We start from the raw sequence: 16,757 nt of genomic DNA, 5'->3' as shown, positions 1-16,757 counted from the left end.
ATGACTATAACAAGACCAAAATGATGACAAACTTCGTACCTAGTGTTTTAATCAGACTGGAAAACACCGAAATTGAGATCGTGGATAAGTACGTTTACCTTGGACACTAAACTGAAGAAATGGCAGAGATAACCAGACCACCGAACTGCTGAGAAGGATATCACACAATAAATCTATATTTAACGATGAAAAAATAAATTATTTTGTTTCTTACAGGCACTCCTGGACTAAGAATTCTATTATCTCTTGACTTTTTGTGAATGGATTTTAGTCATTTCAAGAAAGACTTTAGACTAGTCTAATTTTAATTTTTTTTTAATATATACAGGGTGTCAAAATAATCTTATTTTAAGGAGGTTATCTACCTATTCAAATTAAAAACGTTCAGTCAAAATTACATGAAAATTTATGGTATGAAACAAATATAATAAATAACATAAAACAAGAAGTTCTTTGCCCCATGCGTACTATTTTAAAAACAAGGATTTTGCAGACAAATTTGTACTGGTAAGCTGTTTGGGGTGGGTGGGGGGTGTAAAGGTAGTGTTGATAAAATACATTTTTATTGCATTAGATAATTGCCTTAAAAGAAGTAATTTAGTTTATTAATAATTTACTCTCTCAGGTTACATAAAATTAACCTTAATAATTTATCTATACTTTTTGTACCTATACTTTTCTCACATAACCTTAAGGTTTTCGAGTAAAATATGAAAATTGTAGTAGTTGTGCCACTTTTTATGGCAAATAAGTGGAAATTCAGTTTTTTTTTAAGATTTTGATTTGTCACCTGTTTCAATCGGAATTTTTATAGGTTTTGCAATGAGGGAATTGGAATTCAATTGACTGTGATACATACGTACAGACATTATATAGCCCCTCTCAATAATATTGAAAAAAATAATCAGAATACAAATAATACCGATAGCAGATGTACTCAATAAAAAACACATTGTTAACCTGTTATCTTAGGAAATCTTGATAACAGAAAGGAAGGAAAAATGCCATCAGTATCCAACGGGTGGTGCTATGAGCAGCAACGATTGTAATTTTCGATATCGTAATAATTGTAGTGATGCTATACTTTATATTTCAGTGTAAATATATATTTTAATTGGTATGTTTATCGTAAGAGCATATCGTATCATACCTGATCGTTTCATTATATGTTTCAGACATTGGAAGTCAAAAATGCATGTAAATGTAAGTAACAGTTTTTTTACAATACTAAGTCATGTTTTCTTCCATATATAAATACAGATGCAAAAGTGCGGTAAACCCTCTTCAACAGTGGTCTTAGACAAACTGAAAAATCGCACTTTTCCTCTTATGAAGTGTGTAACAACCCTGGTCTCGACAGGTCCAAGAACGAAATGCCGAATACACCCGAGCATTTTCCGATATCCGGCACGCCATCCTGCGCAGTAGGCTTTGAGTGGCACGTATGGCGCCAAATTTGAATGTTTCATTCTCCATAGCGACCAAAAAGTGTTCAAAAGAGTATACCGAACAATTCAAAAGCGATCATCTACTTTTATACCTGTTGCGAATATCTACAGCTATAAAATTCCTTAAATGTCCACATTTGCTACCTCCCATGCACCCTATTCGGTCCTGCTATGGGGAAAATATTTCAGTCCGGTCAGCGACAGTGCTCCGGAATGTTGTAGGGAAGTGCGGGATTTGCACTTTCACGATATTTTATCAGTTTGATACGACGACGTAACGAAAAACTCGAAAAGGGAATCGATTACCGCCTTATCTGCTATAATAGTCTGAATAATCGGTGTGCAGTGTGGGTTTTGTGTTATTTAATAATGTGATGCGAAAGCGAGGAGTTTTTTGCGTCCGAACATGTTTAGGGGAAGAGTAAGTAAATACATCAGTAATTTGAAAAGACAAAAACTAAATAATCCATCATAATAAGCGACTTTATCGAGATAAAATAAACCACTCCTCACAGCACAAACTCATTCATGTTACTCAGGTAGATGGTAAAATCAACACTCAGTTCATTAGCCTCATTAATAAATGAATGTGCGAGTTGTTATTTGTAAAACACAAACAGCCAGACCCGGAAACATCTAGGGATGGGAATTCTTTAAGAAAAATCGATAAATAGGAGGATCGCTAATGTAAATATTTAAAAAAATATATACAGGTCTGGTTCAGGTTAATGCATTTCAACACCCAAGAAGGATATCGCCCAGTCGTGTATAGAGAAAAGAGGTGGTTCCTCAGACAAAAATTGATAATCGTATTAGCATTTGCTGTTGAGTGAGAAAAATTACTTACCACACATTATTTATAACTATTGTTCCTTAATTAAAATGCTGATTCAATACCTCCACATGCCATGACAAAAATGACACTTAGACACGTCATAGTTTTCAAAGTAGCTTAAAAATTCATCAAAGGATTATAACGAATGAGCAATCAACAGATCCCTTCATTTCATGGTTAAATTGGGAGTTTGTACCCGAATTTAACTGCCCAGTATCTATAGTTGCGGTTTGGCATCTCTTTAGTCTGATGTAAGGAAGTACAGCATCCAACCTGTGCCTTGTAAAATAGGAATGCACATCTTGGTGTGTCTCAATGCTTGGACAATTTCTTTTCATGTATAGCAAACTTTCATAAATAAATAATGATGGAAATGTCAACGTTTTCCTTGTTTAACACACTCCACTTGCCCATAGCATACCATCTACTCTCCGATATTATAGTATCTAGTATTATGATAGTATAGTATTATTTTTTTTAGAATAATGTCTTGATTCATGCAGTCCAATGCTTTGTTTAAGTCACATGACATGGCTGAGCTATATTTTTAAGACTGGTATAACCATCCAGGATTCCAGGGAGTAAATCCAATTTTAGGTAAAGGTCTATAGTTGTCCAGCGCCGCTGGATCCTCCCTTTTTGAACTGAAATAACTAGGGCTGAGCCTGAAAACCTTTTTACTTATTGTGTTTTTACAGAAAGGTACCTTTAGGTTTATTGTGACAATGGCAAGATAAATTCACTTCAAGGACCTCAACATTAGCTTCAAGATTCACAAAAATATTATCCAAGCAGTGATTACTCGTTGTTGGTTCATTAATTGTGGGTTTAAGGTTGTAACTTACCATAATGTCCATTAGATCCTGGCTGTCACTATCCCCTTGACCAATTAGTAGATATTAAAGTCAACCCCTACCATGCAACTGGAACCTTGTTCTAGATTATTTAAAATCCTCTGAATTTTCCTTGAAACTGGATGATCTGTACAGTGTAAAATAAACAATAACATTCAATACAATTTTTTTATAATACGGCCATTTACTTTTTTTTTTTTAACTGAAAAATAGCAATTTTTCTGGAAAATAGATGTACCACTGCCAGTAAACTGTGTTGTCTAGCTAAAAACTCTACGAAAGTGTAACCATCAATGTTCCACTTTCCGAGCATTCAGTCAGGAACAGTATATCACAAAAAAGCCATTTCCTGAATTTGTAAGGGACAATCTTGTTGGTTCTTTGTTCCTTTTAGTGGTTTTTGGCCGGTTATATTGGTTGTGGCTTGATTTTTCCTGCAATGTGGCCTTTCTTTTATTCAATCACTCTTTTGGTTTTTAATAGTTTTTGATATAGTCCTAATAATCTCCATCATTAATTTGTCCATGTCGATAGGTTTTCCAGGACTCTCTTGAGGAATGCTTATGCGAATTTAAATATTCAGCTCATTTATTATTAAAGGGGCTCTGTCATAAAAAGACACTTTGTGGCCTTTTATTGGAGAACCCGGCAAAAAACAAATTCGACCAATTCAAAACACCAACAAAACTTTTTTAGGTTAGAATTTTGAGTGTTATGACACCCTAACCTAACTTCAAATTTGAATTTTTTTAATATCGTTTAGGTGTAGAACTAATAGAAGAATAATATGGCAAAAAAGGCTGAAACAGTCACATAATTAAGCGCTAAACCTTGTCGATATTTAAAAACAATAATCGAATTCCGAAATAAGTTATGTGGTATATCAGTGCGGTTTCATAATATATTAGGCGCGATTTTTATTTACCTTTGCATACTTTGAAATAAATAGTATAGTGGAATGCATAAGTAATAACGTACCGCCGGTTAAACTGTTTGGGAATTTGGTGACAATATTTATTTATTTTTAATACAAACAATTATGGTAAGTATTTACCGAATGTTATACTTTTAAGTTATCATCAGGAGTATGTTTAACGTACTTTTACAGGCTGTCTTAAATAACGTTTGTTGCTATTATTGCACTCTTAAAGGCTTAAGTCATATTCAGAAAAATTTTTTGTTTGTAGAAAGAGCATGGTCTATTGAATCTTTCAAAACGAAACAATTTTTTTAGATGTAGGTATTATATTTTGTACTAAAAAATAAAAAAAACGTCTTACTAAATGACGTCATTTTCAAAACATTGCTGTGCGAAAACTCTCCAATATGTCCATTTTGCTCTAAAAGCATATTTGGCAGTGTTGCCACACTTGACGAAATTCATAATTTAACATAAGTCGATGATAAATTCTTGTTTTATTTGGAATTTCTTGTAAGTGAATTTCCTGTTCAATGTTCCCTAATATAAAAATACTGAAATATTAACTTAACTCTATTATTTTAACTCTATTTTTTTTAAAGGTAAATATGTAAAATTTAAAAGTGGTAAGACTGGTGTCTACAACCCAACCCAACACGACCTAACCTATAACGCAATACAACAAAACCTAACCTAACTCAGCAAGTTAAAACATTGACCTCCGCACTTGAGACCTCGGTTTACCAGGTCGGTATACAATGAGTTTACCCTTTGTAGGGCTGAAACTCTTCGTTATTCACTTGATAATCATAATGAATTACCCCCAAAAGGGCAAATTGAATTACTGTTTATGACCTCATCGATACTTTTTACCTCGTGTTTTCAATTTATTGATAGGTCCAATTAATCTCGAGTGGTATCTATGTAGCACTCATATTGATATACAGGGTGAGTTTTTTAAAGTGTTACAATGCGATATGTCAAAAACGGCTGCAATTTTTTTTTTCACATTTTGGTGACATTTCAAGTATACCGGGGGACTCTTTTTGTGATATTTTTGACATTTGTCCCTTCACCCCCCTAAGAGGGGGGGAGGGTCACTTCCTTATTTTAAATGGAATGACGTGTTTTTTATTCTTAAATACGAATCTACATAAAATATGAAGTCTGTTTACAAAAAAATTTTAAAATTACTCTGCTGGTTACGGAATTATGATCAAAAATGTTTTGATTAAATTTAAAAATAATTCGAATATTTTACCATAATAACAGCCGGTTGCCATGGAAATCCTACTGTTTATTTTACTAGTATGGATGGAAATGAAAATCCTAGTAACAGTAGGATTTCCATGGCAACATAACAAGCAGTGTCACATAAAAATTTTGACGTGTTATTAACAAGTAAATTGTGTTTAAAAAGAAAATAATGGAAGCGAATTTAGAAACAGTGTAGAAGTAGATATGTTGTTAATTTTGGGGGAGTGCAGAAAAAATTATAGGGAGGCTGCAGTAGTGTGGGCCGAGAGGTTTCCGGATATTCCAAAATCTCATATGGCCTTTAAGAGACTGGAGACCAGAAGTCGTATGACTGGTAGTCTAAAAAGTAAATGACGAAATCGGATTAAAACGCAAACAGATGAAAATAAGGCAGTTGCTGTATTAGGAGCAGTAGCTATTGATCCTCAAATCAGTACCAGGCGGCTTGCTTTAGATGCTGGAATTAGTCAATCATCAATTATAACAATTCTGCACCGGTACAAGTTTCATCCTTACCACATTACACTTCATCAAGAGCTTTACGGACATGATTTTGAGAATCGCATTAATTTTTGCACTTGGATTTCAACAAAAATGCGTGAAAATAACCATTTTTTGAGAAACGTTATTTTTTCTGATGAGGCTTCTTTTAATAATTGCGGGCAGGTAAGATTTAACTTATTTAAATTAGAACATATTCAAGTTTTGGTTGTTTGTTTTTCTAAAAGGTAAACAGGCACAACATGCATTACTGGGCAGCAAATAATCCTCACTGGATGAGAACTGTACCATATCAACATCCCTGGTCTGTGAACGTATGGTGTGGTATTTTCGAGGATAGAGTTATTGGTCCGCATTTTTTCCAAGGTCATTTAAATGGACAGGTCTACACAGATTTTTTAAGAAATCAGTTACCTCGTCTACTAAACCAAAATTTAAATCCTAACGTATGGTTTCAGCAGGACGGAGCTCCACCCCATTATGCCATACAGGCCCGTACTTATTTAAATAAGATTTTTGAAAACAGGTGGATTGGTCGAGGTGGTCCTGTCAACTGGCCTGCTCGTTCGCCAGATTTGACCCCCCTTGACTTTTTTTTATGGGGATTTATAAAAGACAAAGTAATGGCTAGTGCACCTACAACTCCAGAGGACATGAAGAACAGGATTCGTTTTGCTTGTTCATTAGTGACACCAGCAATGTTACAGCGGGTACGAAACTCATGTCAAGAAAGGATAAGAAAGTGTTTGGAAGTCGAAGGCGGTCACTTCGAACAGCTCCTTAGGCATAATACATAGACGATAAATAGTAAAAAAGTAGGAAATAATTTGTTTTTATTGTAGTAGAATATTCGAATTATTTTTAAATTTAATCAAAACATTTTTGATCATAATTCCGTAACCAGCAGAGCAATTTTAACATTTTTTTGTAAACAGACTTCATATTTTATGTAGATTCGTATTTAAGAATAAAAAACACGTCATTCCATTTAAAATAAGGAAGTGACCCTCCCCCCCTCTTAGGGGGGTGAAGGGACAAATGTCAAAAATATCACAAAAAGTGCCCCCCCGGTATACTTGAAATGTCACCAAAATGTCAAAAAAAAATTGCAGCCGTTTTTGACATATCGCATTGTAACACTTTAAAAAACTCACCCTGTATATTATCAGTCTCAGAGGTAACTAAACGACCACATTTAGTTCATATAATAATAATGGTCAGCTGTTGACTATTTAAGGTAAATGGTAAAAAATATAATTTCGAAACTCTCTTTGCTTAAACGTAACTTGCACGCTATCAAGGTCTTGCCAATAAGCAAGTCTCTCAAGAATCTGTGTGGGTTTGATTGGATTGGTACCTAAATTACGTTCAATGAAGCTCGAACACAATTTCAACTGCTTGGAATAAAATGAAAAAATTAACTGCAAATGCCTGAAAAATGGCTCCGAGAGCCTGGAATATATAAATAATTATTTAAATATCCAGAAGAATTCAGTCACAATTTCCACTGTCTCGGAGGCACCAGAAATAGCTTTAAATGCCTGGAATAAAGTAGAAAGTAACTTCAAATGCCTGGAATATACGAGAAATTCAAGTGTCTAAAAATTGTTGCATATATTCCTTGGAGACCTTAAAAATGCCTATAAAGTTTAGTCCAGTAAAGAGGTTGACTGGTTAAAACGGCAGATTTAGAAGAAATTATCTTCATTTAGGATCGTATTCTGATACAGTATTTACATTTTTTTTTAATAAAATTTTTTCTTAAAGGTACGACCTGACTCCCCATAATTCCTTAAAATTCCCCACTATTCCCACGCATTTGCTTTGAGTTTCAGGGATCAACCAATATAAAAAATACTTCACTCGTCAGTTCGTATATCGCGAGCAGTCAAGTGCTAGTAAGCGGAGCGACCCAAAACCGAAAAGAAAATCGATTTTCCCGTTTACTAGTCCGAAAAATTACAGTTTGTGTTTATATAATGTGACGCAACGTTTGTTTGTCATTAAATATGGTCTGGACGAAAGTGGGAGTAAGTTTTTATATGTTTTTCTCTCTATTTTTAGTTGATAATCCTATAGAGAGAGAGAAATACTATTATCAGTAAAAGTTGCTTAAAGTGAACATCTTAATTTAGATTTAGAACTTTGGAAGCCGGTTTTTGCCGAGTAAACACAGGTCTCATGGTTCAAATAACGAATCGACCTTTAACCTTTAATAATTTTGCATGTTTTGTCCCATTAGTGATTTACGCAATAACAGTCTATTTATTAGACTGAAAAATGCGGAAACAATGCCATCATTGAGAAGTATTACCGAGTTGGACCAGATAACTCTATATCCGATCAAAAATCCCAACTTTAAGCCAAGGAAAAAAAAAGAATATTGGTTAGGGCTTTTTGTGCTGATTAAGACAAGCCCTAACATGACATAGTTACCCCGTTCCGTTAGCGACGAATTTAATTATTCATTATTGTAACGGGACTGATTAATAAATTAAAAGTTTGAAGACGAATATCTCGGGAATAGTAACAAGTGAAAAAATCCTATATATCCATTGAAAGTACTTAAGAAATGATACAAGTTAAATCAACCGAACAAGTGATAATTTTCAACTGCTACTATCTCAACAACTATTTTATCAAAAGATAAATCTCGAGCTTATTAAACTAGTTAGAAGCGATGCAGGTTCGTTTATGTCTGGACATCAAGTTTGACATTTAGTTTAGACCATCATGCGTCAATGAGTCTAAACCATTTAACTTTAAAGCTGTGCCAGTTCCTTGAAAACTCTTAGAATTATTGTTGTAGCCCTTGGAATTATCTAATAGTTTTTTCTCAATATTTTGGTACCAAATTTATCGTTCCACGATATTTCACTTTAAAGGGAACCACGTCCAAGACAGCTTTAATCTCTTTAAATACAATAGCTGGGCTATAGTTAGGACACACCCCATGACAATCAACATTCCAATCAAGATAATTTGAAAAATATTGTAGGCATTTAAACGCAAGTTTCACCCTAAGAAAGGCTGTTTCCTTACGAACATTTTCATATCAAAACGTTTCCTGTAGGTAAATAACTTTCTTAGTTAGCATCAGTTTTATGAGCTAAGGTCGAACATGAGGGATACTTTGAGGCGCACCCAAAAACCATTTATGCGATTCTTTTAAGGAACTGTAAATGGATCCTTAAGGATCAATTTGAGGCATAAGTTGTCTTTCTAGTTTAAAAATTCACTGAGCGATAGTCGACCTATCTAATCTTAATTTTACCACAAGTTTTCTATTATTATCAGAGTTATTGATTTTACTGCGGGAAAATCTAAACAGTTTATACGACGAATTGATTTGTTTTCTTACTGATAACGATTCAATAAATTCTATTTAATCAACCTTCGAAAATACGATTACCTGTCGTAAATTATAGGCGTTTAATATGTGATTCACTCATACCTACATGGCTATAATTTTTCTCAAGTTGATTGTGTAACAATAAAACTGTATAGAAAACATGATTATGATTTTATATGATAATCTAAATAATCCTTTTGCACACAAAAAGTCTTGAATAAAATGATTGATTGATTATTATCATCATTATTGGAATAGGGCACATGGTACGCCATAAGGTTCAAAGTCTACACCAGATGAGTAACCTGCTTACTAAAATTATGGGATTATGTTTATGCAGCGTAAGCATATGGTTCAGATTAGTATTGAGGCAAGTAAACAAACACGATGGGCGTGTGTAGGTGCACCTAATTAATTATGAAAATATACTTTTTCTTTTTTCTTTTCAAGTACTTTATTGTCGAAAATTTGGTACATGTACACGAATTTTATTGACAAAGCTTCAGAAAATAAATACAATCAAATCAGATTTTACTAAACAAATATAAAAAATTTATACGACATATAAAATGCCTAAAAAAAAAATGCAAGAGAAAAATGTTACAAACAAAATATATGCATGTAGACAAAGGTAGCAGAGATAAAGGGACGCATAAAGGTATGTTCAAAATTAAAATTAACAGATTAAAAGCTTAGCATCTACTAAACAACATCCTCAGCCTTAAAAAAGTCTTCAATCGAATAAAAAGCTTTTAGAAGCAAATATGACTTCAGTTTACAACGAAACTGGCGCAAAGACTGAACACTTCTTAATTCCACGCTAATGTGATTATAAATCATTAAACCGCGATATATAAATGAATCTTTGATAGATGTAAAATGAGGACATTTTATTAGTAATATACAGACATATCAGATTGAAAGGAATACCACTCTGAAGTGCACAGTATATCCTGAAGAGAGTCTCTGACTAAGTGCTATAGGATATGGGGAATAAATTCATCTATAGTGCCAGGAATTTAGTATTTCAGATTCTCTCTTTACAACTTGATCCCATGAAACGGTACATCTCATTCTTGCATCGCTATCATAAATCCCTTTACGCCAAACTATTTATAGCACTAACTGATACTGTGTGTTTTCGCTTTTAGGTCTATCAAATTAGAAGATTCTCCTTGGCGGTGTTAGTTTTGGTGCTGTTATCGCTGATCATTTGTTCCTACGTGGACATCAATTTGAGTTCCTTCAAAACCAAGCCATTTCGAAGTAAGTATTTTATTAGAAACATAAATGGCCTCATTATAATTTTTATTATATATATAGGGCAAGGCCAACCGAGCTTAAATTCTCTAGGGACAGCTTTAATAAAAAAAACAGACACTCGATAATTACGTTAATTAAAAAAATTAATTCCAACAGCTGATATAAAGCGAGGCTAATTGATTTTATTTGATCTGATAGTCCGGGCCTTTAAGAATACATTTTTATGTGTCGTTAATATTGACAAATATTAATATTTTTTTTGCAACCTAATCTAACATAGATGGAAAAAAATGGAGGATCCATTTATGGACCTTTAGTAGGTCAGTAAGGTTGGAGTGTCAAGAGTAAGATAGAATAAATGTAATTCGTGAGCAACTACTCACTTCGATTCCCGACTTAACTCATACGCTACATTCTTTTAAAGGTGTTTATTAGGTACGGAATTAATCAAAGGGATCAGTGCCTAAGAGCTATGAGTCCGACGAATTTATATCAATCAATAAACAAATTACAATATTAAAATTCAAACTCAAATTTACATATACAAATACATCGATGAAATATTAAAATTTTAATATTATAAAACATGTTAAAAAAGGACACAGTACATTTACAATCTCTCTGCTAAAAAGTCTCCTATTTCATAGTAGCATCTTTTTACACTTTTTCGAAAAAGCTTTTTATTATGCATCTCTTTGATATCTGCAGGAAGATGATTACACAGCTGTTTACCATCGAAAATAAAAGATTTTTTTATTGATGTACTGTTAGATATCGGTAAAATTACATCGTTGGCCCTTCTACTGCTATATTCATGTCTTTCGGTTACATTGCTGTGGTTTCTATATTTTTTATAAATAAGACAAACGGATGCCAAAATGAATAAAGAAGGCAGAGTTAAGATTTTGTGTGAAATGAAAAGTTCTTCGCATGAATGTCTCGCTCCAATTTTGCAGATGTATCTGATAGCCCTTTTTTGCAACATAAAGACACTTTTGAAAAGTTGGTCGCAACATGCACCCCAGAAACATAACCAAAGCAAAATAAGTATTTTTGGCAATACTAAACTCATACTTCAGGGACACCACCTTAAGACCATAACAATCTGATGCTAGTTTATTGCTTAGTAGCCTAATATGGCTTTCAAATTTTAATTTCTTGTCCATGCCTATTCTCAAAAATTTATTTTCACTTAAATTATTTAAAGCACTTGTACCCAAGGATACTTTACTTAAACTGCATTTAAAATTTATAATGCTGGTTTTGGCAATATTTAGAGTTAATTTATTACAGTCACACCATTTTTTTATCACAGTAATGTCCCTATATATTCTTTCATTTAGATTTGCAGCAGTAAGATCATGTCACAGCGCTGTTGCATCATCTGCAAATTGACTAAATTTACCTGTGATATTTAGACTTGCCATGCCATTTGTGTACAGTAAAAACAAAAAATTTAATGTCACAAATTTTATACGTAAACATCATAATTACAAATTCAGTCTGTTGCGTTGAGCATTATTGCCTAGAGTCCAACTGTTGCCTAGAGAACTAAATTAGGGCACGCCAAAAACACTTTTTATGCAACTATCGATTCTAATAAAATGTAAACATGGTGCACCTCAAGGAGAGCCTCGGGTTGCGTGTTTTCAAGGGTTTTCTCATAAAAGTACATGGAAATTGTAACTTATATGAGAAACCATCAGACATAGTAGTTCTCGGTGCATTTTTATTTTTAAAATTACGTCTTGGCCCTATGGTACCATATAACGATTCTGAGCATCTCTCCAGTGAACCCACATCTGATCAAGACTATTCTCATTGTTTATTCCAGAAAGATTTACATCAGTGAGTCTTAATGACACTAAAACTGCAGTCGAAATGTATATAGTAGAGCTAGAAGAGTGTTTACAGAAACACACTGTAGAGACTTGACCTCGTTTCTTGGGACACTAGTTGGATTGCACAGACAAAGATTGAGGAGTTATATAAACCACAACATATGTTTATTTTAATACTCTTGATTATTCTGAAAAACTCCATAATATCTCTCATATTTAAATCTGATGTTCGCCAGTGCGTTAAAAATTATCGACCTATACTGCCATAACGAGTACCCTGAATGAATTACTTGAAAAGTGCATTAAAATTAAATTAGAAATACAGTTGGAAAACAACAATTGACACAACGAGCATTTTTATTGATTTTGCAAGAGCCTTTGACAATGTGGCACATCACGTTCTCTTGCAAATACTGGGTGATGTAGGGCTGTGATATATATTAATGATGGGTGATGATGAAGTTAACTTACATAACTTAGTAATCGAACCCAACAAGTAAACATTAATAACCTCGTTGGAGAGAAGGATGGTTGTATGTGGGATAGTGTTGGGGTCACTTTTATTTTTGATCTATACAAGGTGTTATAGAATAAGATGCTGATACTTAAGGGTGTTAATCCTTAGGTGATTTTAAGCAAAAAAATGTCCTAAACCCCTTAACTTTTGAGCTACAGGGCGTTAAGATCTTAAGAAAAAAACCCGTGAACGCCACTGTATTTGATTTCTTGGTTTTTTTTTCGTCCAATATGCTACTAAATGCATGGTCAATTTATTAGTAAAAAAATATTTATTTTATATAAGCATATGTAAAAACATAAACATAATATGTACTAAATTATTTTACCATTCCAGTATAAAAACTCTAATTCTAGAAGTCTAGCGGTACTTTAACATTAAACATGTTTTACAAATTTCATACAGGTTCTAAGGGTGACAACTTTCAACACTCTGTATCTCAAAAGTAAAGGAGTTTAGGACATTTTTTTCTTAAAATCACCTAAGGATTAACACCCTTAAGGATCAGCCTCTTATTCTGTAACACCCTGTATAAACAACCTTACAAGAATTTTACCTGAAATAAATTGTTCTATTATTTGTTACGTTGATGATACTGTAATTCTAGTAAAAGCAAAATTAGGGTCAGAAGTACAAAAGAAAAATTTATCATTTTTAATTAAACTTTGGACGGATCAGCACCTCCTAACCCTAAATAGTAATAAAACACACTTCATAAATTTCTCTATTTATATCAGTCAGCTACCCAAATGCTTTAAACAGTGCCAAAAAAAACAGAAACTAGAAAAACCTTTACTTATCCTTGTTTTGCAAATCAGATGGAAAATTGTACTTATACAATATGCATCTATTAGGCCCTGGTTTAATCCACTCTAAATTATGGTATAAGAATTTGGGGTAGTGTAACCTGGTTATCACTCAAAAATATTCACTACATTTCATGAAGAATAAGAATATTTATCAGATCCTACCCAAGGCTTTGAAATTACTAGATCTGTCGAGAAAATATGTTTTATTGACTAAGGTGGAGTTTACAATGTTAATTATTACCTTATACCACACGATTATAGGGCTATAAAAAAAAAGTGCCCTTTCTAACGTAAACAAATGTTGATAGAATGGAAGAATAAATTAATTTTAATAGTATTTTTACAAATTTAATCCAAGTTGAGTTACTTTGGGTTTTATAATAAGATCTGAAATTTATTGTTAAATTCCGACAAGTCACTTGTGACTTGAAGATACAAACACTACAACTTTGTAACAATACTGTACAATTTTAAGTAATATATTTGAATGTGATTACTCATTTTTGATATACGCATTTTATGTATAAATGATGTTGTTTCAGTTCTAGGTTCTCTTACACAACAACAAAAGTACCTGATCAACACCAGCGCCTGTAAAATCCCCGATCTCGCTCCCCTCAACGAAGATGTATTGCCGTTTGTGGATAAAGAAGAATACGAACCATGTTCCGACAAACCGTTACTATCCTACATAGAGAAAACCCGTGAGGGAGAAGTGAAACTTAAAATCAACGAATCTGTGATTGCTTTGTATAGCGCCTTTAGTATCAAATGTTGTTATTCATATATTTTAAGGAAGGATGGAGACTCGTCTGTGACGTAAGTAAGCATTCATCAAATAATCCCTAATTATAATAATGATTATTATTTTAGGCACACAAGTTGCCTAAAGTTCCAAAGCGAAGTTACCCTTAACCATCCACATGTTAAAGTAGTTTGTAAGAGTTTTTTGGGTACAGTTTACCAGAACGTTCACGCAACAATATTAACCAAAGAGCCCTCCAAAGGTGATTCGGTTACTTCTAATAATAAGCTTAAAATACTCATGATGGGAATCGACAGTGTATCGAGGCTAAACCTGGAACGCTCTCTACCAAAACTGCAGGCATACCTGGAAAGAACCTTCATCGGCTTCAAGGGATACAATAAAATCGAAGATAACACTTTTCCCAATCTGATGGCCATATTGTCAGGACGAAGTATGGACACCTTGGAGCCGCACTGCGTCAGAAGCGAACCGTTCGATAATTGCGATATTTTATGGAATATATTTAAAGATTACGGTGTTATCACTGCTTATGGTGAAGACGAACCGTTTTTAAACACGTTTACTTATTATAAAAAGGGATTCATCGACCCGCCCACTAGCGTGTACTTAAGGCCTTATTTCTTGTCGGCCTATTTGTTGCCAATGACTTATAAGCATTCAATGGGGGTCTGCACTGGGCCACAGAACACTGGAGAAAGAATGTTGGATGCAGCAAAAGATTTCTTGGTAACTTTCAGGAATAATTCGTTTTTCGCCTTTTACTGGATGAACAGCTTTAGCCATGACAACGTGAATTTCGCCAGCACCATGGATGAGCAACTGATCAACTTTTTTACACACTCAGTCGTGCAAGAGGCCATGAAGGACACCGTGATCATTTTCTTCAGTGACCACGGGTTCAGATTCGGGGATATTAGGTTTACTTACTCCGGTTGGCTCGAGGAGCGTTTACCCTTCCTATACGTTTACTTCCCGGAACGGTTCCGTCAAATCAACCCTCACTACTTGAAGAACTTCCAGTTTAACGCGCACACTCGCCTCACGACTCCTTACGACTTGTACATGACTTTACAGGATCTTTTGAAGATGTACAATGACAGTTATGCAATAAGGCCCAGTCCGGGTTGTCCTAAATGCAAATCACTGTTTGCACTGATGCCAGAAAGTCGGTCCTGCGAGGACGCCGGGATACCGAGGCACTATTGTACCTGCGACGGGTACAGTCGAGTATCGCTTACAGATCCCGCGGTCCTCGCAGTAGCCGAGTTTGTCGTAAAGGAAGTGAATGATCTCATAAATGGTTTCGGTGATGAAGGATCCAAATGTGCCACGTTTACTTTAAAGACCATCGAGACTGTCGTTAAATCGGATACGGATGCGATTTATCTAATTTTAGTCAAGACTTATCCTTATGCGATGTTCGAGGCGACGGTACGGGTCAAGAAGAATAACGACCACGAGTTGCTGGGTCAGATAAGCAGGCTGAATAAGTACGGGGCGTACAGCAGCTGCGTCCACAACGATATTTTGAAGAAATATTGCTTCTGCGATAGTTGGTCCACGTTGATATTGAGCAACGTTTGCTACTTGTTCAAGTGTCAAGTGTACTGATTCGACTGACTGTATAATGTTAAATGGAAATTTATTATTTATTTATTTTTGTGAGAGCTGTGACTAATGAATATTAAGAAAGATGTTGTTTTTTTTTGTATTTTATAGAGAAATTTGTATGAATAAATATAAAGTTTTTTTTTAAAGTGACATTTTAATAAACCCTAGGGTATAGATAAACCAGCGGTAAAAATGGTAATTAAGAAAGTAGTCTTGCAGCCATATATTTAATATTAGAATTGAATTACCTTAAAAAATTAAATAAGATTCTTTCAATATATGAATCAGAATAGAACAGTGCTCTCTTTATGGGATTTCAGCAAAGCCGAACTGATACGTTAAGTGGGAAATCTTTGCTATATCAGTATTATTCAAGGCTCATGTATACTGATATGGAAATATGTACATTATATTAAAGGATACAAGAATAATTTGGGAGTTTTTTTTTAATAAAGAGATTGTTATAAATAAATAAATATTACTGACATAATTTACAATATATTACACAGGTAGTTCTAGAATTAATTACATTTGTCTTAATATCTACACTGCACTTAGATATAAATATCTGTATGTGCAGTTATATTCACTACATAGATTTAAACATTCTAAAGTTAGTAGCTAACTTAATTAAAATCAGTAAATATCTGAATGAGAAGAAAAAACTAGTTTAAATATATTTAGTATAAAAATACAACTACAGTAGAACCAAAAACAAATATGTTCCTAATATAACCAGGCAACAGTTGTAGAACTTAGGGGCTAAGGTAATTACAGATTC

At 33.8% G+C, this 16,757-nt stretch overlaps 1 protein-coding gene across 5 annotated transcripts; it reads left to right on the top strand.

Annotated features, from left to right (window-relative positions):
- The first annotated feature begins 1,019 nt into the window (after positions 1-1,019).
- Positions 1,020-16,122, top strand: LOC126745656 (uncharacterized). Of its 5 annotated transcripts, XM_050453599.1 has the most exons (5): positions 1,020-1,117; positions 1,176-1,203; positions 10,318-10,432; positions 14,139-14,415; positions 14,470-16,122. In XM_050453599.1, exons 2-5 carry the CDS (start codon positions 1,192-1,194, stop codon positions 15,974-15,976), a joined length of 1,911 nt encoding a protein of 636 aa, XP_050309556.1. In that variant the 5' UTR covers positions 1,020-1,117; positions 1,176-1,191; the 3' UTR covers positions 15,977-16,122. The 5 variants fall into 5 exon arrangements, with proteins under 5 accessions (XP_050309556.1, XP_050309553.1, XP_050309555.1 ...); XM_050453596.1 differs by having other exon boundaries at positions 1,030-1,203; XM_050453598.1 differs by lacking the exons at positions 1,020-1,117; positions 1,176-1,203 and adding an exon at positions 1,649-1,869.
- Positions 16,123-16,757: the final 635 nt, after the last annotated feature.

The sequence above is a fragment of the Anthonomus grandis genome, chromosome 16 (assembly GCF_022605725.1).
Source record: "Anthonomus grandis grandis chromosome 16, icAntGran1.3, whole genome shotgun sequence".
Taxonomy (NCBI): domain Eukaryota; kingdom Metazoa; phylum Arthropoda; class Insecta; order Coleoptera; family Curculionidae; genus Anthonomus; species Anthonomus grandis.
Note: the sequence above shows the minus strand (reverse complement) of the source record. Positions and strands in the feature narration are given on the sequence as shown.